Source organism: Asparagus officinalis, chromosome 1 (genome assembly GCF_001876935.1).
Source record: "Asparagus officinalis chromosome 1, Aspof.V1, whole genome shotgun sequence".
Taxonomy (NCBI): Eukaryota; Viridiplantae; Streptophyta; class Magnoliopsida; order Asparagales; family Asparagaceae; genus Asparagus; species Asparagus officinalis.
In genome coordinates, this window is record NC_033794.1 from 67,955,189 (window position 1) to 67,978,471 (window position 23,283).

Below are 23,283 nucleotides of genomic sequence, written 5' to 3' on the forward strand. Positions count from 1 at the left end.
GTGAGCTTGGGCGTGGGCAGTTTGGGGTGACCTACCTTGCAATCCACAAGCAGAGCCAGGACAAGCTGGCTTGCAAGTCCATCCCCACCCGCAAGCTTTTGAGCCGAGACGATGTCGACGATGTCCGGCGAGAGGTGCAGATCATGCACCACCTCACTGGTCACAGAAACATTGTGGAACTCAAGGGAGCCTTTGAGGATCGCCATTCCGTCAATCTCATCATGGAACTCTGCGAGGGCGGCGAGCTTTTTGATCGCATCATTGCAAAGGGACATTACTCTGAGAGGGCCGCTGCTGCCCTCTGCAGGGAGATCCTCACTGTCGTCCACAGCTGCCATTCCATGGGGGTCATGCATCGTGATCTCAAGCCCGAGAATTTCCTCTTCTTGCATCAAGCCGACGAATCTCCCCTTAAAGCTACTGATTTTGGCCTCTCTGTCTTCTTCAAGCCAGGTACTGCTCTCTTTTTGCTTCTGAATAAGTAACATAATTTCTCCCTAGGAAGCACAATTCAGCCATTGCTTCAACGGTCACTTTCTTATATATTTATTTACAATGAATAATAAATCATAAAAGGCTTAGATTTTTTGGTCTAGACATCACAAGTCATAGAAGTTACAGCAGTATACATTGAATATGCTCTCATTTTCCAAAAATTAGAAAATTGATCCATGCATAACATTTCATCTGTTTACTCTTTACTTGGTAATGAAATAATCTTTTAAGTTTGGGTAACAGTGAAATAAATGTTTGGAATAAAGCCATTGTTTTTCTTCTTGTTGCTGTGAAACAAGTGTTTGGGTGCTACAGGACAAGTATTCAGAGACCTTGTCGGAAGCGCATATTATGTGGCACCTGAAGTATTGAAACGGCAATATGGTGCGGAGTCTGATATTTGGAGTGCCGGTGTAATACTTTACATCCTTCTGTCTGGTGTTCCTCCATTCTGGGCAGGTTCGTTGTTAAGCATTAATAAGAAAACAATGAAGACAGTAAACTTCCCTCAGGACATTGGGAATTAAAAGAAAAAAGCTAAATTTCCATTTCTCCAGAGAATGAGCAGGGCATATTTGATGCTGTTTTACGTGGACACATTGATTTTTCATCGGATCCTTGGCCTTCTATATCAAGTGGTGCAAAAGAATTAGTGAAGAAGATGCTTCGGCAAGATCCGGAGGAGCGTCTTTCTGCCTCTGAAGCTCTGAGTAAGTTTTAAAACCCCTAAAAGACTGTTTATACATCAGTCTTAATTCAGAACGATTTATTCCTTAAGGACCATAAGCATGCAGTTCTTTCATCTTTGTATTGACAAGGATACAAGATTATTGCCTTGTATGCTTTCTAGGAAAAGCTTCCAATACAAGTTCTTAGTTAGGTGATGCTTGAGTTGTATAGTTTTTATGTGGTAGACATTAAAGATGGTTAATACTTTCTGTATTCTCATATCCATAACTAACTACCTTGTATTGAATTTTACCACACTATACTAATTAAAAATCACTTAAGTACCTTTCCTAGCAAAAAGGTAGAAGTCTTTATGACATGCATTACACGTGCTGTTTATTCTCAGAGTGATGATAATTTTTGTCTTACTTTTTTATTTTTTTAGTTTGCTGTCTAAAACTGTTCAGATAAAAAGTCACTGGAAGTTCTCGATAATATTTTACTGGTATTTAGTATTTCGATAGATGTTTATGACAGGCAGAAGTTTTTGGCAGTTTTCTCCAATTTAACCACATGTATATTCTCTTAAGAGATCCCTATATTGCTCTGTTCAAAGGTCATTTCAGTTATCCGGGTTGTTTTTCTTGTCTGTTTCAAAGCTTTTATGGGTCCTGTGAAGACGATCTCGCAGTAGGCAAGTTTTTAACTCTACTCTATGTTCAGCATATTCTTGCTTGGATGGATACATTGGGTGTCACCCCCTTACAATTATTCTGAATTTCCAACGCTATCTTGGTTGCTAGGTTTACTGTATTCAACTTTCTAAGAACTATAATAGCTGCTTTCAGCGTCCAATTAATGTCATTTGCAGAAGATCCTCTGCGGTTATTTTTCTTCTAACTTTCAGTTCTAATTTTCTGATTCTGACGGTTAGAATAATATGATAGATCATCCTTGGGTTAGAGAAGATGGAATTGCTTCAGATAAACCTATTGATATTGCTGTGCTGACAAGAATGAAGCAGTTTAGGGCAATGAATAAGCTTAAAAAAGTAGCTTTGAAGGTGATTGGTTGCATACTGTTAAATTCTTCCTCATTTTTCTTGTAGCCGTAACCTAAGTTCTGAAGATCAAAATTTTCATTGCAGGTGATTGCTGAGAATCTTTCGGAAGAAGAGATCATGGGTCTGAAAGAAATGTTCAGATCTATGGACACTGATAACAGTGGTACAATCACATTTGAAGAACTGAAAGCTGGTCTACCAAAGCTTGGCACCAAGCTTTCTGAATCTGAAGTTAGGCAGTTAATGGAAGCGGTGTGTGCTCCAATCTTTCTCCTACGATCTGCCTGTATTTCCATTTTCTTTCTATATGGACATATATATGTTTTGATTTTCAGTTAACTAATATTGTTCTACTAACCAGCAGAGCCATTATAGTTCTTCAAATGCTAACAAAGGTTTACTTTGATTTAAAAACATGGCAAACATGATCAGAAATTAATCTTCTTTCACCTACTCCCAACCGCACAATGCACGCATAGGATGGGAAGGATGGTGGGGGCACAACTAGCTATTAGTGTGGTGATTATTTTAAAATAGAAATGTAATTGTCGTATAAGTAAACCATACCTGTAGCACATGAATTGAAAGTAGCACATATGGCAATATCTATATACATACATACACACAGATACCTGCATACATCTATTTTGAAGCGAGCACTTAAAAAAGAAAGGAATATACACACACATGTGCACGAACACATGTTCTGGCATGCATTCCATTAGAAATGGGTATGACATGCCAACACAGTTATGTAAATCAGTTATCAAAAGTTGGACTAGTGGTGAGGCTCCTTCTGCTAGTCAAATCAGAGCATGTGGATCATTTCGGCTATGTGTTTCCTAGACACTTTTGTAACCATTACACAACGGGTGAAGAACAGCCACACTGTTCTTTCTTGTCGTGTCAACCCGATGCTAGTATAATTTAATGAGCGGCAGGAACCAGCCTGTTCCCCTCACTCAGTCATGTTGTGTCGATACATGAATAGTACCGGTAGGGGCCTTGTCCTACACGGGTGACAAGGGATGGTGGGCTCCATATCATACTTGGATCACTCATGCCCATGTCAAGAACTTGCCACAGTCAAGCCAGGCCAGTAGTGACTCTGGGCTAGTAGGCCAAGCTGCCACCCCTACCAGCAAGACATTTAAAACCTAAACTAATATTCAATATTTCATTCTCAATGACATGCTCTCTTCTCCGAGGCTTCGATGCTAAATGGTATTAAATGTAGTGAGTCGCAAAAGAGTAAAACTAATAAGGATATGGTTGTATAGGTTGTATAGGAAGTAATTATACATAGTGTTATCGAGGTGCAAGGTGTAATGCAGGGCGCAAAGTCCCCTTACGTGCACCATGCGCAAGTGATACGAGTCGCTGAACGAGCACCCTTGATTGCGGAATTATCAATAGTGGGTTGTGAAGAAGACAAAAGAAAACACACAAAGAATTGAGTTGGACGAAAGAAAATACCTTCTCTAGATTATGAGAAAATAATAGATTACAAATCCCTCTCTCACAATCTCTCTAGATCAAAGAACAATCTCTTTAATCTCGTTTCTGAATACAATCTGGTTCCAAAAACCGTAGAAAAGTCGTGTTTCAATATATATCAAAACACAAACCTAAAACGAACAATACACTAAAAGCCAGGCCTAGTCCGACTCGCGGTCGACCACAGAATCCATCGCGGTCGACCGTGGCAATCAACCGAAACATAAATCGACTACAGTGTTTGGTGGTTGACCGCCGAGTTCTTCGCGGTCGACCGTGAATAGTCCAGAGACTTTTCCTGAGCTGTGCACGTTCGCGGTCGATGGTGGCGTTAAGTGCGGTAGACCGCGGCGTCAAGTGCGGTCGACCGCTGGGAGTTCAAAATATTTCCTGCAGTTTTTCCTGTAAGATTTGCCTTTGTCGGCTTCAACGACTTCGTCCACGTCTCTATTCTCAAGATATTATGAGAATCATCTATTCTCAAGCTTCCATGAGGATCGCTAAGCTCCCGAAGCAAAGAAGATACACTCGTATCATAGCTCCCCCATTAGGAACTTGATGTTTCGTTCAAGTTAGAACTATAGCTGAGGGAACTTGCGAGCCCCTCCTTCCCTGTTGAACCACCTAGCTTTGCTAGAAACCTGACCTTGACGTCCGATCAAAAACGACTCCGTTGTCCCACATCTCGTCGTAGTCACCTTCCGTTCCAAATTGCAATATTCTTTGAGCGGTTATTCTCTATCAAACTACAAATCATCAACATGCGGTAAGATCGTCTTGTCATCACCTTCATCATCCAATAATGGAGGTTCAAACAACTTCAAATATTCGGCGTTGATCACCCAATACATGCCTAGGTAAGGTGGCAAATCCATCTTGAAGGCGTTGTCACCAAATTGATCAAGAATTCGAAACGAACCATATTATATAGGCTTCAACTTCTTCCCTTCTCCCTTTAGCCGCTACTTACTTAACTTCAGCCATACCATATCACCTTTACAAAAATTACAAGAAACTCGATGTCGATCATGTTTCGTCTTGTACTTAGCCTGTGATTTCTTCAACTGAGTTTCCACTGTGGCATGAATATATGCAATCTTCTCCAAAAATCGCTAAGCTCGTTGTCTTTCACTCCCTTCCTTGCCGTCGGCCGTAGCTTCACTAGAAAACACGAGATCGAACGCACTCGGAGGTAAAAACTCATAACAAGTCTCAAACGGTGACTTCCCCGAAGATCCATGAATAGCTCGATTAAATACAAACTGAAGATATGGTAAGCTCTCATCCCAAGTCTTGGGATGCCTGGAATTATATCCCTTCAATATGTGTACCATAGTCCGATTAACTACCTCTGTTTGTCCGTCGGTTTGTGGATGAAAGGTCGTGCCCTTCTTTAATCTAGTGTTCATCAAGCTCCACAAAGAATCCCAAAAGTGTCCGAGAAACCGGCTATTTCGATCCGAAATAATCGAATTCGGTAACCCAAAGTGCTTCCACACATGCTCAAAGAACAATTGCACCGCACCCGCTCCCGTCACGGTATTCTTACAAGGTATCAGATCACTCATTTTGCTGAACCGGTTCACCACAACGAACAAATAATCATGTCCGTGCTTGGTCGTCGGCAATCCTCCTAAAAAATCCATATAAATACTCTCCCGCGGTCTCGAAGGTACCGACAATGGTAGATACAATCCCCATTTCCTATTAGCAGGTTTCGATATGCAACATAGCTTATACTCTCCAACATACTTAGTGACGTCCTCCAATATTTTTGGCTAAAAGACATGGCGTCGTAGATTGAGAAGCGTCTTCTGAATCCCAAAATGATCTTGCACACGTAATGTATGTGCTTTTCGAATCCACTGCAATCGGTCGCCATCCTCCGGAATGCAAAACGAAGTCCCATGATACAACAAACCATCTTCACCAATCTCATACTCCCCATTCGACCAGTCTTCGCCTGCTCGAACACACTGCTGAAGTCTCTGTTGGATGTGTACATCTGTACATACTCCAAAGGAATCAATGGGTAAATACGCGTCGCCACCAAGAGAGCCCTCACAGGTGGGCAAGATAACATATCGGCTAACTTGTTCGTCGTCCCCTTCTTGTACCTAATGATGATATTGAACGCTATCAAATAAAACATCCACTTCATGTGCCGTACCTGGTGTAGCTTCATCTGGGCATGTAAAAATTCTAATGGCTTGTGATCTGAGTGCACAACCACCTCCTTTCCCAACAAATACACCCGTCAATGCTTGATTGCCTGATAAAGTGCATAAAACTCCTTGTCTTAGGTGGGGTAGTTTTGAATAGCATCAGTGAACATCTCTGAATGGTACTCCACCAGCTTCCCATCCCGCATCAACACAACGCTCATAACATAACTAGAAGCGTCGGTTTCTACCTTGAAGGTCCTCTGCAATGCCATCATCGGTGTCTCCGAGATTTTCCTCTTTAATAACTGAAAAGCTTCCTTATGCGTCCTCCCCTACTCAAACTGAACTTTCGCCTTCGTAAGGCCATGCAAAAGTTCCGCATAAGTCAAAAAATACCGAATGAATTTTCGCAAATACTGACAAGCTCCCATGAAGCTTCTCACTTCCGTCAAAGTCCTAGGTGTCGGTCACTTCGTGATCACCGCCACCTTACTTGGATCTATCCTTCGCTGACCCTTCCCCACGATGAAACCGAGATACACCAACTCATCCTTCCAAATTCGTACTTCTTCTCATTGAGTTTCAGCTGTTCGTTCTGCAGCACTTCAAACACCTTCTCGACATGAACAAGATGCTCCTCCCAGGTCCTGCTGTACACCAAGATATCATCGATGTAAACTATCACAAAATCCTCTATAAAGGTCGTAACAAATCATTCATGAGTCTCATAAAGATAGCCAGAACGTTGTACAATCCAAACGACATCATCAACCACTCGAACAGGCCCTGCTTAGTCTTGAACGCAGTCTTCCAAATGTTATCCTCCCGAATCCTCACCTGATGATAACTAGACTTCAAATCCGACTTTGTGAAGAACTTCGCTCCCTCCAACTGGTCTATAAGATCATCAATCCGAGGTAATGGGTAGCGATTCTTGATGATTATCTTGTTGAGCGTCCGATAATCCACACATATGCGCTAGCCTCCATCCTTTTTGGGCACCAACAATACTAGAGATCCGTAAGGTGAACAACTCGGCACAATCACTTCTGTCTTCAAAAGCTCCTGAACCTGCCTCCTGATCTCCTCAGACTCCTATACAGATGTGCGATATAGACTTATATTCGGCAAAGAACTCTCGTCGGTCAACATAATCTCATGCTCCACACCCCGTCGTGGTGATAGTTCCGTGATTTTCGAAAACAAGTCCGCGTACTTGGCCTTCAACCTGTCAAGATCTCCCTCCTGAAGCTTGCTCAAGATAGTCAAACACACCCTACTCAGTTGCTCATCGTAAGGTCTAATGAATAACAATACTAATTTTTTGCTCGTATTCACTAGCCTCTTTGCTTGTGTTACCGTCACCAAACTCGTATCCTGTGGAAGAGATGCCGAACGAAATATGAATTGCTCGTCATCCTTGGTGAACGTATACTTCTGAGCCCGTCAATTGTAGATCGCGTACCTATCGCATAAATAAGGATTGTCCAGTATCACTTGGCAAATATCCAACGGAACGACGTCGCATGTGACCTCGTCAATATACGACTCGTGGAGTGCAAATCTGAAAGTACATTGGTTGACCACACTCAATCCCGTCTCCTTCTGAATCCACCATAAAGGATAGGGTTTCGGATGTTTGACCGTCTTCAATCTCAGCTTTTGAACCAAAGCCTCAGATATCAAATTTTTCTGGCTCCCTGGATCCACTATAGCATCAACCAAGCTGGTCTTGACCTCCAACTTCAAAACAAAGAGTTGCTCCTTCGGGTCTTCGTCCTCTGTCGTGGCCTGTTTCCCCGTCATAAGGTTGAGACTGCTATTGAGTTCTGTCATCCCAGGAACTTTGGACTTTACGCTACCACGTATGCCTTCTTCTCCTCTTTTTTTTTCAACCCATTCGGCTTCAGATGAGTGTACTTCTCCCAGCAACGATCAGCTACGTGTCATGTCTGTTTGCAGTGATTATATGTTAATCCTGCCTTCACCGAATCACTCTTCTTCGTCTCTTCCTTAAGTTGAGAGCCACTAGACTTGCCTCCCGTTTGTTTGGAGTCCCCCTTCGTCTCGTTGCCCTTCTTTTGCCTACCCTCAATGACAATAGTCTTCACACTCGCTTCTGCAATGGACTCGACTGTGAACAGCTTCATCCCCATTCGGATATATTCATTCAGACCCGTCATATACTTCATAAAAATAAAATATTCATCTGTCACGATGTTGAGGACCACCGCCTGCTACTGGAATTCCGTCGTATATTCTTGAACGGTCTGGTTGAATCTTTGGCGCAATCTGTACCACTTATACCAGCGCTCCTCAAGGAACCCGACCGGGTAGAACTGCTTCCTCAGTAGCTCCTGAAATTTGCTTCACGACACCGCCTTTCTTTCCTGCTTGCAATAGGATTTTCACCATGTCAATGCATGTCCCGAAAGCTTTAAAGTCGCGAACACGAGTTTCTCCTTGGATGAATATCCGTAGAGGGTAAAATATGTCTCCATCTGCTCGATCCAATCATCGAGCCTCTCGACGTTGATACTCCCATCATAAACAAAAATCTTCACCTTGAAGTCTATTTTCAAATTCTGGTAAGAACCCTTACCCCCTTGATGCGGAACAGTCTTGACAATTTCGGCCTCTTAAGAATCAGATTTCTCACCTTTCCCATCGGACTCTACAAGTTTCTTCTTGCCTTTCGAAGAAGATTCCTCTTTTTTATCCTTTCACTCGAAAAGATTGACGAGCTGTGTGAAAGTCGAACCCATTGTCTCCATCTGTTTCTCTAATGCATCTAGTCTTGCTGAACTATCCCCTTTAGTCATTTTTTTCTTCCTTAATCTCTGAACTCCTCCCAAAGAATAAGGATCTCGCCTAACTTCTTGTATTGTGATCGAGTAAGGACCATACACATGATTCCACCTTCACAAGATTTAATCGCTCTGATATCAATTTGATACGAGTCGCTGAATGAGCACCCTTGATTGCGAAATTATCAAGAGTGAGTTGTGAAGAAGACAAAAGAACACAAAGAATTGAGTTGGACGAAGGAAAATATCTTTTTTAGATTATGAGAACATAATAGATTACAAATCCCTCTCTCACAATCTCTCTAGATCAAAGAACAATCTCCTTAATCTCGTTTCTGAATACAATCTGGTTCCAAAAACCCTAGAAAAGTCGTGTTTCAATATATATCAAAACACAAACCTAAAGCAAACAGGAAACTGAAAGCCAGGCCCAGCTCGACTCGCAGTCGACCACAAAACCGATCGCGGTCTACCGTGACAATCGACCGAAACATAAAATCGACTACAAGGTTAGGCGGTCGACTGCCGAGTTCTTCGCGATCGACCGTGAAAAGTCCAGAGACTTTCCCTGAACTGTGCACGTTCGTGGTCGACCGTGGCGTCAAGTGCGGTCGATCGCTGAGAGTTCAAAATGTTTCCTGTAGTTTTTCCTGTAAGCTTCGCCTTTGCCGTCTTCAACGACTCCGTCCACGTCTCTATTCTCAAGATACAATGAGAATCATTTATCATCAAGCTTCCATGAGGATCGCTAAGCTCTCGAAGCAAGGAAGAAGATATACCCGTATCAGCAAGACGCAATGCGATGCGCGCGCCTCACTAAAGCGAGGCGCATCAATCAATGTTACTTGAACATAGTTATACATCTAAAGAGTAAAGCACAACAAAAGTAAAGCAATGAAGTTACTAAAATAAAGTTACCTGATATTAAGTTATTAATTTAAGTTTGCTCTTAACAAAAAGATTATATGCTATTGTATCTACTTAATTATAGAATTACTTAAATGAACTTAATAGTCAAACAAAATTAACTAATCGTAAAATTACATCAACTAATATAAAAATTAAATCAACCAAATTAATCAACAGTCAAATTAATTCAACCAAATCAGTCAACTTAATAATATAACTATAAAAGAGCTAAACTAATCAAAGAGCTAAATCAATCACCTAACAGTCTAACATTTGTTAAGAAATAGTCTAAAATATAAATGTGTTAGAAAGAATAATTGCTAAAAAAATAGTCCAGAGAAAAAAATGATTTCTAAAAATGGAACTGATATGTTGTTAGTCAAAGAACAAAACTAAAACAAAAAGAAAAAGAAAAAGTTACTGGAGAAAAAATAAAAACTGATTTATTAAAAGATCATTGAAAAAGGTAAAACTTTGCCTTGCTGGAGAATGCATGGCGGAGGATGCTTACTGGAGGATGATCGACGAACTTTGATTGCAAGAGGAAGCTCGTCGCTTGCTGGTGTAATCCAGCCAAGTCTTTCATAAGGAGAGCTTGGAGGCGATTCCCTAATTCTTTCGTCAATGGATCAACTGAATAGTAGAGTTTGGAGTTTAGGAATTGTAGGGTAATAAGTGAAGCGGTTTGGGTTATTGGGTAAAATACCCGCTCTAATATAAAAAAACCCACCACTTCAATGAGGCAACACCTCAGTGTGCCTGTGGCTGAAGCTTTTGCAGCACTGAGGTGCGCACCTCAGTGAAGTGCAGCGCCCTGCATGTCATGATGTGTGACACTCCATCGGCGCCCTGGATGTCATAGCCCCCGGTGCCTCAAGCACACACCCTGATTGCACCTCAATAACATTGGTTATATAACGAGAAGGGGGTTTCGGTCAAAAAATGAGGGAGACATCATCTTTCTCTTGTCAACTCTTTGATATGAGTACATCGTAGTTGCCTTCTCCTGTTTTAGTGGGATTCTCGATATGCAGGTGGAGACTTAATTCAGTTCTATGTTGACAATTTGATCACTAAGAGCTCCGGATGGAAGTTGGTGGTTGAAGATCAAGTTGAAAATTTAATATCTTAAAGAGATAAAGTTGATATTTTTCTCAATGGCGATTGGACCCTCTTGAGAGAAAAATAATAATATAGATTCATCGAAGGGGATAGTAGAGTCTATGGGTTATTGGAAAGCCTTATGATCTCACGAAGGAGATAATTAGTTTACAAAAGGATAGCTAACTCTCACTAAGGAGTAAAGTCAATCTCTATAAGAGTAAGCAATGGTCGAGGCCGGGTTATAACCTCACGAGCAAAGAAAGGGTTAAAAAATCACTCCAAAAACTTCTCTAAGAATTCTATGGAAGACTCTTCAGCTGGAGCCGAGCTTGCTAAGTGGGGAGAAAGTAAAGCAAAGTTGGATTCTCTGGACATGTGGGGCTATTTAATGCGCGAGGCGAAGTATGCCTGGTGCTAATTTGACGCCCCTCTATTATTGCTTTTGATATAATTGTAGAGTGCAATGTACTATTGTTAGTTTATACGGTACTTTTACTTCTAATGGGATATGCACAAGGTTATGTCGCATTCTATTACTGGTGCTATGTCAGACTGGTGCTATGTCAGTCTAGCACATCATTGTCAGTTGCTCGTGCCTCGTAGTGAATACACGACTGCGATGCTGGGCTAACAAACAGAGATAAAAAATAGAATGTAAGAATAAAAGAAAAAATATCCGGGTCCGGTGCGATGGGAGACGATGAGAGTGGGGAGAAGAGACCGTCTCTAGCACCTCAAAGAACAGTGTGATAGTATATCTCTCTATGTGTGTGTCTAGATCAATAGATCTCATTCGATAATGCCCAAAATGAATGATTTCTCCTCCTATAGGCTAAAAGAGAGAGAGAGAGAGAGAGAGTTAATGGCACCCTTTAATTGTGGATTGAGTGGCCATTAAAATATGAGATAGCGGGGATGGTTATCCCTTAAAAATTAACCCTCAAATGGCTATTAGACTAGGTTCGCTGACTTGATGAAGCTCGTTGAGGACATTTGGGCGAAGCTCGCTAAAGATGTTTGGGTGAAGTTCGTTGCTGAAGATGTTTGGGCAAGGTTTGCCAAAAGTGTGGATGACATGGTCCATTTAGGTTATGAGCGAATTTCATCGGTTGGCGGATTTTGTTTATAAGTTTGAATTTGATACGGAATTCGTTTATAAGCTAGGATGCCTTTCGACTCGGCCTGGGGCGTGCTTTGGGAGTCGACTTTCTCTTGATTTGGTCGAGTTGAGTCGAGATGGGCTGTTTAGCGAGGTTCGCTTGCTTGGTTAGGCGACCTTCCCTATAGCTTGTTGTGAGCTCAGTTTTATACTCATTTGAAGTGTTTATAATCATTGGCATGGGTGAAAATACATTTTAATCGTTACAAGACCCTCCCCCCAAATTTAGCATCTTTGTCCGGTCCAATCAAATCTCAAAAAATATGATTTTTCTTGGCAGTTAGGATTTGAAAGAGGCTATAAATAGTAGCATTCCCTTCCATTTTCATCGCTTTCATCTCTATCTTCTTCTTTTTCATGTCTTAAGTCTCCATCGCTTAGATTGGAGATGCTCCTCGACAGAAAAGCTGAAATAAAACAGCTCCAATAGGACCTTGTCCAGGTGAAGGACAATTAAGCGGATGAACGCCGCATACTTTGCCATCTGGCGGATTTGCTGTCGGCTGAGAAGGCGAAACTCGAACAAATCATCGAGAATCAATTGATCGCCTAGGATAAGTTGAACCGTGATAGAGATGCGTGGACCTTCTAGTGTCATGCTCTTTACAAGACCATGCGACGACTGAGATGGCGGATGAAGAAGGATTCTTGGAGCTCCATGAGCGAGGACTCCGACAGTAACTAGGTCCCACAAACGTGAACCTAGATCGTAATTAGACGTTATGTAACTACCTCAGGCTTGACGTCGAATTTTGATGCAAGAATGTGCTTCTTCCTATTAATATGCCTCACTTAGCGGAACAGAGGTAGTTTTTGTTTAACAGTCTTTTCTCTTCCCCTGGCATAGAGCCTAGGGAGGAGTAAGTAGGAGATGTTTTTCTAAACTTGTTCATCTTTGTATGCTTGATCTTTACGTACTTTACTTCTATAGCGAACTTAAACTTTGCATGGAGTTGTATTGGAAGTGAAGCTCATACTTCTTTATGTTGGCGAGGGTCGAATTAAAGTTTGCCAAATGAAGTCTCGCACGAATTTTGTTAGAATTTTCTTAATTTGGAGACTTAGTGAAATTCACCAAGTCATTTTGACAAGGGTCGCTCTATAGGGCCTCTAACAAATTGAGTTAGAATTTTCTCAATTTGGAGACTTAGTTAATTTTCACTATGTCATTTTGGCGAGGTTCTTAATACTCCGCTGAATGGGGCGAAGTCCACTTACTTAGGGAATAGTCGTCTGGGCGAAGCTCAACAAGTCGGTTAGGAGAGGCTCAGTGAGTCGGTTAGGTGAGGCTCAGTAAGTCGGTTGGACGAGGCTTAACCTAAGAATTTAAAATTTAAATTCTTGGTTTATATGCCTGAAATTACAGCGTAGTTCAATCAGAGCGAGATTCCTGGCGCAGTTCAAGACTGGAATCTTTGGCAAAGTTCGATAGCGAGATATTCGGCAAAGTTCAAGGCAAAGAATCTTCAGAGAAGTTCGGGGCTAGTTTATATAAATAAGTCTGTTTGCCTCATTCTTTACTTTGATTTCAAAACTCTAACTTCTTTTCAAGCCCTAGCTTTCTCAGAATCCTTAAGTCTCATCATCAATATCTCCTCATCGTGCCATCTCCAGAGGAAGAGGCTCCACCTGAGGAGCTCGTTGACCAAGAGTTGAATATGTGCCGGCGCAGTTAGAAATGACCGTGGATAAGCTTCGAACTCATAATAACGATCTTTGGATCAGCCTAATCTCAGACCATCGGGCTTTAAACAGTGCCTCAAGACATTTAAAAAACTTGATCCGATGTCAAAAGCGAGATCTTTACGACCACTCATGGTCTTCCCGACGAGCTTCCCTCATTGGCGATGAAGCTTCATTAGCGGCTATTAATGGCGCTCGATGTGGTGAGTTTCGCTTCTCAAGCGGAGCTCATTACTGTTAGCCTTTTAGACTTTTGTAGCGGACTTCGTTTCTGCGGAGATCGTTATTCTGATTTGAGCGACCCTTGCTTGGGCGAAGTTCGCCAGTGTAATTTGGATGAGCTTCGCGCAAACGAGGCTGCCTATTTAGATTAGGCGAAGTTCATGTGATGCCCCTCGGTTCACACAACGCTGCAGTCCAAGGTGAATCCAAGAATGTCAAACCTGTTATGCACCAACACCGTACAACAACATGTTTCATCATCACAGTTACTATCTTTCTAGTGGAATCAGCAAACAAGTGTAGGTACAAAACATACAGAGAATAGTGAAGTAGTACAATAAGCAACATAAACATAGGAGTGTATAAATAACCATCATCAGGGCCTAACTGAAATAGATTAAAATAATTCTGAATCTGGAACAAATATAATATGTTCAACACAAGAGTCAAATGAAATCTCACTAAGACACCCAGCCTCTACAAAATAAAAGTACAAATGCTAATGTCTGAACAATAAACAACTACTGTAGAACTCTAAAATAACTACAAATATAATAAATGGATGAGAGCTAAAATACTACTCCATCAACCTGCGACTCTCCGTGCGCTTGACTCGCCGCCTGAAAAGAGGAGAAACAACGAGTGTCAATGTACTAACGAGATCATCTCCACCGCGTCCAGGAGGAAGGTGTAGGAGTATATAAGAAAATACATATAGATATAAAATCATCTATACTACACTAAGTGGAAATTGATCTTTAGAAACCCACAACACGAGAATTAGTACGTCGAACGAAATAATCCAAACAAGAAAACCCTCATGTATATACCATGTCTCAAATTATGAATCGCTAAATATCAATTCTACTCCTGTAAATAATAATAAAAAACAACACATACCAGAAATACTACAACTCCAACCTTAATCATGATGAACCAATGTCACAATCTCGGACTACCCTCGAGTAGTTGGCGTAGTCATACGAAAAATATCATCCAACATAAACATCTCCATAGATTATATCATGTATGCCAAGTATCCGAAATGTATCCTACTCTTGGGTAATCTAACATGGGAGCAATACTACAAAATGTATATATATATATATATATATATTGCTTGGTACAAAGCACAAAAAATTATACTTGATAGTGAGGTGTCACATCTCCCTCTACTCATTCAAATGTGGGACCACATTCACACGGGTAATGAGTGGATGAGGATGTGACACATCACTATCAAGCACAAAATTTGTGCTTGGTACCAAGCATACCCATATTTCTCATATATATATGCATGCGTCTCTATATGAAATAACGATACTCTTGTAAGGTACTACAATATCATGTGGAATCAATGCCCTTACTCAATTGTTCTACGACAATAGGTATATCACCATATTCCGGATGATGCATCCAGATGATCGTACAACGGAGTATAAACGTATCAGCCCAATCCGGAAATCCCGATCATCTTCGAGTATGGTACAACCGCGATCTCATTGCGGAAAAACGCCTAACTCTTAAGTGTGGTACAACCGCAGTCTCATTGCGGGAAAACTACTCATCACTTAGCATACACCACTGATGAATTATGCATTATCATATATTATTCCTACACTATCAACTTAAACATGCGTCATGCATCTTAATTATTCATGTATACTCAATTAAGAACATGTATTCAAGTGTTCGTGGTCGTATCTCGATGTGCGGATTTATATCTCATATTCACAAACACCTCAGGTGTTAAACGGTTAACAAACATTATAATACAATGTGGGTTGATCGAGAAGAACCCTCGATCAAACAACAAATATTATAAAAACATGCACCATGTGCAAAAACATTGGTCGGTCGACCGACCATGTACCTCCGGTCGGCCGGTCAGAGGTTATAAGCCTGCTTACTGTAGGTTGTGTTCGTGTGTGTGTTTTGTGATTCTAACTCAATTAGCTTACTGTAAAACATGTATAAAACGTTTTAAAAACTGGTTTAACACTACTGATATTTATCTAACACATGGAACAAGAATTGTTACATTAAAATTCACATGTAAACTCTAAACATGTACAAGAGCATCAAAACATCGTTTAAACCATCAAAACTCAGTTAAAACTCATGTTTAATTATTTTCAGATCTTAATCTACCACTAAATATTCGTTCATAATCTTTTAAATACGAAAAGATCAGATCTTTATCTCATATATTACAAAAAAACTATTTTTATGCATGTATATAGGTTTTAGGCTCAATAAAACCAAATCAAATCTCATTAAAATAATTTAAAATATGGGTGTAGGGTTAGCATAGATGAAACTCACCTGAAAATCTTGTTGAAAGCCTGAAATTGTAAACTTAAACCAGATCCTAAGTCACACGCCAAAGATCTCGCCTTCACGCCAAAAATTGCTTCACAAAACTTTTGGAATCACTTAGATTGGATCTAGGATTTATGAGGAGAAGATGGTGGCTGCTAGGGTTTGAAAGTACTGATAAAATATGTGAAAATTCGTGAACAAGAGGTATATATAACATGCAAGTGAATCCGAGCCTCAAAATATCCGAATCCAACAGGAATCAGGAAACTGGAAATTCCCGCTAGTCGACTACTATGGCTAGTAGTCGACTACTTTGTAATATTTAAGTTTCTGGAAGCTGTATCCGGGCTCAGAGTAATCAACTACTAAGGACGTTAGTTGACTGCTCTAAGTCTGTTTGCCTATGCACACATATTTCATTCTCATACTCGTATATATACATTAAATTGATCTCAAATTAATTCTTAGCATACCAAACATCATAAATATGTTATTTATCACATTATAACATATTTATTATTATATGTCATAATATTTTTAAATTTATGGGGTTTTACATTCTTCCCCCTTAAAAGAATTTCGTTCCTGAAATTCCTCAAACATATCTTAGCATTATCTATATTTAACAATCTAAAATGCAAATGCTCCCACTTAACCCCTAATTAAGTAAAACTAGTACGTCAGGCGAAAAATCCAAACAAAGAACCCCCCCATATATATACCATATATTCCGAATGATTAGAATCTAAGTGTTAGTATCCCCATTCTAGTGTTAAATATAAATGTGACTGAACATATAACATAATCATCAATGCATAAAGCATAATCAGTATCAATATCTTACCTGCTCAAACATGTGTGGGTAGTTGCGACGCATATCCTCCTTGCGCTTCCAAGAAGCTTTCTCAGTTTCTTTCTGTTTCCATCGGACTTTCACTAAATGAATTATCTTGTTTCTAAGCCTTTTGTCCTCTTTAGCAAGAATACAAACCGGGATCTCAACGGTAGTCAAATCTGCCTGAATCTCAATCTTTGGTGTATCAATCACCCTCGGCTGCTTCTTATCGCGCAAATGCTTCTTGAGCATCGAAACATGAAATACATCATATACACTCGACATCGATGCTGGAAGATCTAATCTATATGAGATAGCTCCAACACGCTCAACAATCTTGAATGGACCAACATATCTCGGGGTAAGTTTTCTCCGTCTGTCAAATCACTGAACGTCCTTTATTGACGATACCTATAACATGACAAAATCTCCAATCTGAAATTCTAAAGGTTGTTGTCTCTGATCTGCGTAGCTCTTTTGCCGACTCTGAGCGACAAGAATACGTTCTCTAATCAATGCTACATTCTCTGTAGTGTGTCTTACAAGTTCTGGACCAAGTAATAAACTGTCTTCCGGCTCTGTCCAACAAATCGGGGATTTACACAGCCTCCCATATAACACCTCATACGATGTCATACCTATCGTAACCTGATAACTATTATTGTAGGCAAACTCTATCAATGGAATGTGGTCCTCCCAGCTGAAAATCGATAACGTATGCTCGCAGCATATCTTTCAACACCTGGTTCACTCTCTGTCTGACCATCCGTCTGAGGTTGGAAGACGCTACTGAATGACAACTGGCTACCGAACGAATTCTAAAAACTCCTCCAGAAATGGGATGTGAAGATTGAGCCTCGATCTGATACAATCGTCTCTGGGACTCCTTGTAAACAAACTATCTCCCGGATGAAAATCCTCGCATAAGTCTCCGCCGTATAAATCGTCTTCACAGGTAAGAAATGCGTCGACTTCATCAACCGATCAACTATCACCCAAATAGAATCATTCCCTCTGTTTGATATCGACAGTCCTATAATAAAATTCGTAGAAATATCTGTCTATTTTCACTCTGGAATGGGTAAAAACTGTAGGGTTCCTGCCGGTCTCTAATATTCTGTCTTCAATTGCTGGCAGGTAAAACACTTAGCTACATACTCCGTAATCTCTCTACGCATGCCGCTCCACCAAAAATACCTCTTCAGGTCTTTGTACATTTTTGTTTTGCCTGGATGCACTGTGTACCTAGTACGATACGCCTCATCAAATAAGTCTTTCTTCAACTGTGGACTACTTGACATCACTAATCGGCCCTTCATCTGAAGGTCTCCATCTGCTCCAATAGTCCAATGAGCCTTGGGCTCCTTAAAAATCTCCCCTTTTCGGGTTTGAATCCAAAAATCCTCTAGCTGAGCTCTGACCACTCTATCGCTTCAAGATGGCTGTACTCTTATCTCTTCAAGATGACTGTACTGATATAGCTCCTAAGAAAGCGTTGCTCTTGCCAATCTCTAGCCTAAAATCAAACTGACTGAGGGTGTAAAGATCTCGATACAATGAGCACCTCAAAGCTGCAAGCCCGCGACGACGCTTCTTACTCAATGCGTCCGCTACAACGTTCGCCTTTCCCGGATGATATTAAAGTGCAAATTCATAATCCTTAATAAACTCGACCCATCGTCGTTGCCTCTGATTGAGTTCCTTCTAACAGAAAAGGTACTTCAGACTCTGATTATGTGTGAACAGCTCGAATTGCCTCCATACAAATAATCCTTCATGTCTTCAGTGCGAAAACCACTGCTGCTAACTCCAAATCATGTATGAGATAATTTTGCTCACGAGTCCTCAATTGCCTTGAAATATAAGCCATTACTCTCTGGGTTTGCATCAAAATACCTCAAAGACTCGATAACGACGCATCCGTGTAAACAACAAAAGTCTTATCACTGATCGGAATAATTAACATCGACGCTGAAGTCAATTTAGCCTTCAAAGTCTCAAAGGCCTCTTGGCACTCTGTGCCCTAAACAAACTGTACACCTTTTTCGTAAGGCGTGTAAGTAGCGTCATAATCTTCGAGAAGTCCTGAATGAACTTCCTGTAATAGCCGGCCAGACCTAAGAAACTACGAATCTCTGTAACAGTCTTCGACGGCACCCTATCAAGAACGGCCTCCACCTTAGCTGGATCTACTGCAATGCCCTCCCGACTGATAACATGGCTTAAAAATCTGACCTCAAATAGCCAAAACTCGTATTTATTGAACTTGGCATATAACTGATGCTTCCGCAAAGTCCGCAATGCGAATCGAAGATGCTGCTCGTGTTTTGTCTCCGATCTCGAATATATAATGTTGTCATTGATAAAAATAATCACGAACTGATCCAAGTATGGACGGAAAACCCGATTCATCAAATCCATGAATACAACGAGTTCATTAGTCAGCCCAAATGACATGACAAGAAACTCAAAAGACCCATATCGAGTCAGAAAGACGGTCTTGGAAATATCCATCTCCCAAACCCACAACTAATGATAATCGAAACGAAGATCAATCTTTGAGAAATGTTACGCTCTCCGCAACTGGTCGAACAAGTCATCAATCATCGGTAGTGGATATCTGTTCCGGGTGGTGACGTTGTTCAACTCACGATAATTTATGCATAACTGCATGCTACTGTTCTTCTTCTTCACGAAAAGGACTGGCGCTCTCCACAGAGAATGATTCCGACGATGAAACCCTAAGATAACAACTCATCTAACTGGATCTGAAGCTTCCTCATCTCAGCAGGCGCCATACGATAAGGTGTTCGGGATATCAGTGCTGTGTCTGGCTACAACTCTATGCAAAAGTCCATCTCTCTCACTGGAGGTAAACCTAGTATGTCATTGAAGACATCCTAATACTCTGAGACCACTCGCGTCTCGCTCAAATCAGCACCCCGATCCCGCATCATCACCTCCTCAATGTATGTCAGTAATGACTCCGCAAACTGGTTGCCCCGTGAGTTGCTACCACCAATTCAGACCCATCAAATGCTCGCAAGCTGGCAGTCTTCGCAAAACAGTCGATATTCATATGGTAGGAAGATAGCCAATCCATACCAAGGATAACATCAAACTCGGACATACGTAGGACGATCAAATCGACCACGAACTCAGAATCGTCTAAGCTGACAATACATCTCCTACAGATATTCTCTAAGAGGGACACCTTTCCCAAAGGAGTAGATACAGATAAAGGGATGTCTAAAGGCTGCACTATAAGCTAAAGTCTAATCATAAAATCATGGGAGATGAAAGAATGCGAAACGCTCGAATCAAAAAAAATACGGGCTGGAAAGGAGTTCAAAAGGAATGTACCTTCCACCTCCACTCGCACCATGATCGCGAGGAAGAGCTGCATATATTCTACCGGTAGCTGAAACCTGCTGCACTGAATCGTCTGGAACGTACGTGATTATCTATCCCTGTTGAATCTCCTGGACGGCTCGCACCTGCCCCTCAACCCTTGAAACTGCTGGCGGTGCCTCTATCCTCAACTACTGGCCCTGATCTCAGTCCTGAGCACGGTTCTGCTGCTGCTGGTTCTAGTTCTTACCCTGCTGGCCTGCTGTTAGTGCGCTACGACACTTTGCTGCTCTGTGTCCAAACTTATTGCACTTATAACATGTCCCCTGAAATATGCGTTGTTGCTGTGTCCTTTGATCCTGCTGAGATCCCTTCTTATGGTAGCCCTGCTGACGTGGACCCTTACCCTGCTGCTGGGGTCCTCCATCCTCATGGTCTGTGAACGGTCTCTTTCCCTTTTCTTTGTCACCGGCTATCATGACTTGGCGTTCGGCTTCCTTGCCCGTTCTGAAACCATGGTCGTCTCTGTCATACTGAGATAGGCGGGCATTCGCCACCTCCCGCACTGATGACAATCTCGCTAGATACAAGATATCAATGCAAACCACCGGGTGATGCCCGCATCAAAGACATGCTGAGCTGCGCTCTCACGCGAGTCATGGCCACATGCCCGTCAAATCTGAGTAGTGCCCATGAACTTACTCTTGATAATCCGTCCCGAAGCATGTCTTCCCTGTTCTAATCGGGCTAGCTTCTAACTGCCTCCCCGACTTTCGTCGCTGGCCGGGACCGACATTACTGCTCATCAAAGAAGTACAACAAACAGTCTCCCGAAATCTCATGCCTCATGCTCTGGAGTGAACGCGAAGTCAATACCATGCCTCCCACATCACCAATTGAGGCTAAAGCTACTAGCTGCTGCTTCTGGCACAGTGTCGCACATTAAGCATATCCAAGAATGTTACTGTAACATCTTCCCTGTTCAGCTTATGTGCTGCAATAGAACTGACGTGTCGTTGAAAACTCTGGTGCCTTCAACTTCTGCTATATCTCTACCAACGGAGCCATGGGCCTCCTGCTGCAGTCTTGCTACCATCAAATAACTGGTGGTGGTGGTGTACGCTATCAGTGTCCTTCCGGTGTTTCTTCTTGTATGGAGTATCTCCTGATGAGTCTGGTTTGCCATTGCTCCCTATTGCCGCTAGATGCGCTAACAAAAGGTACTACGAGATCTACAAGATCACTACGGAAGCCTGCTGCGGCTCGGCTCTGGCATCAGGCTTAACCCAGCTCCCTGAGCCAACGGGTACGCTCTGCGACTACGTCCCTCTTTCCGACATCTAATAGTTTAGGAGTAGAGCTTGTTAAATCACCGTAAATAGGATCTTCAAGCATTAAAGATATAAACATACATAAAAAATATAGTACCCACTTATCATTCACACGCCACTGCCTATTATACTTCAAAGCAAGATCAATCATCATACAACATTTGAATATTTTCATATATCATATTATATATTATATATATATATAATATATATATAAGAGAGAGAGAGCAGAGAGAGAGAGAGTCCGCTAGATTCCTAGAATGAGTGAGGACGTGTGTGTGTATATATAATTATATATATATTTAGTATATATAATAGTATATATATATATATATATATGGAAAAGTGAATCTAAGGTGAACACCAGCTAGATCCCCACTTAAGGACACGGCCTCAGAATCCATCAATTTCCTAATTTTTTTTGCGATCCGCGTCGACGTTGAAGTTGATACTATACGTTTCTTTAAACCCAAACACATCAATTTGGGGTGAACCCGTCGTGTTTTGACGCCTTTATCCACTCGCCTAGAATTTTAACGGTTTCGAATAATAGAACTTTTTGCGACGGGCTCCAACGCAATGGTCAAAACACAACGGATTCATCCTAACAATTGGTGTGTTTGGGTTTAAAGAACGTGTAGATCAAGTTTCAAGCCGGAGCGGATCGCAAAATTAGGAATTGATGTGCATTATTAGCCCGCATCCCATTAGGTGGGAGCCTAGGGTGTCACCTTAGCAGCGCGATTTTCGCGCCTCTATATATATATATATTATTATATATATATTATTTATATAATAATATATATATATATTATATATACGTACTCACCTCATTCAGGAATTCCTAGTGGACTGCTATATAACATGATTCCATAGAAAAACTCTATCTAACTCCACAACTTGACAGCGGGGAATGATGCCTAAGGATCAACTAGAACTAGAGCTCTCAATACGCAACTATACGACCCCTAGATTCACACAATGCTGCAGTCCAAGGTAAAATCTAAGAAATGTCAAACCTGCCATGCACGACAACACTCTCCCATTTCGCCCATGCACATTGTTTCATACATTACAGTTACTCTCTCTGTAGATTCAACATGTTGTATGTATCAAAACAGGCAAAGAAATAGTGAAGTAGTACATTGAGCAAGATAAAACACAAGAGTGTATAAATAACAATCATAGGACCCAACTGAAATAGAATAGAAAATAAACTCTGAATGCTGGAATAAATGTAATATATCTCAACACAAGAGTCAATAAAAATCTCACTAAGACACATCAAGCCTCTATAAAATAAAGTACAAATGCTAATGTCTTGAAATCAACATAAACTACTGTGGCTCTAAAATAACTACAATAAATAAAAACTAGATGAGGAGCTAAAATCACTCACTCCATCAACGGTCTGCGACTCTCCAATGCGCCTGACCGCCGCATGAAAGAGGAAGAAATCAACGAGCGTCAATAGCCACTAGTGAGATCATTCCTGCCATCGCCCCTAGAGGGGAAGGAGTCAGGAGTATATAAGAAAATATTTGTTAGTACATATTAGATAAAAAATTATCCTATACTACACTAAAGTGAAATTGGTATTTAGAAATGCCTTAAGCACGAGAATTAGTACGTGCGAGCGAAATAATCCGAACGCGAAACCATCAATGTATA

The 23,283-nt window shown here is 41.2% G+C and overlaps 1 protein-coding gene across 1 annotated transcript in view; it reads left to right on the plus strand.

Annotated features, from left to right (window-relative positions):
- The window catches only part of LOC109825655 (calcium-dependent protein kinase 1-like), a 44,231-nt gene that overhangs the window by 345 nt on the left and 20,603 nt on the right, over positions 1-23,283 (plus strand). The window contains 5 exon segments of the mRNA XM_020392523.1: positions 1-453; positions 811-954; positions 1,053-1,205; positions 2,112-2,227; positions 2,312-2,479. The exon segment at positions 1-453 is cut by the window's left edge and continues 7 nt beyond it. Of these exon segments, the coding sequence (XP_020248112.1) occupies positions 1-453; positions 811-954; positions 1,053-1,205; positions 2,112-2,227; positions 2,312-2,479 (1,034 nt within the window).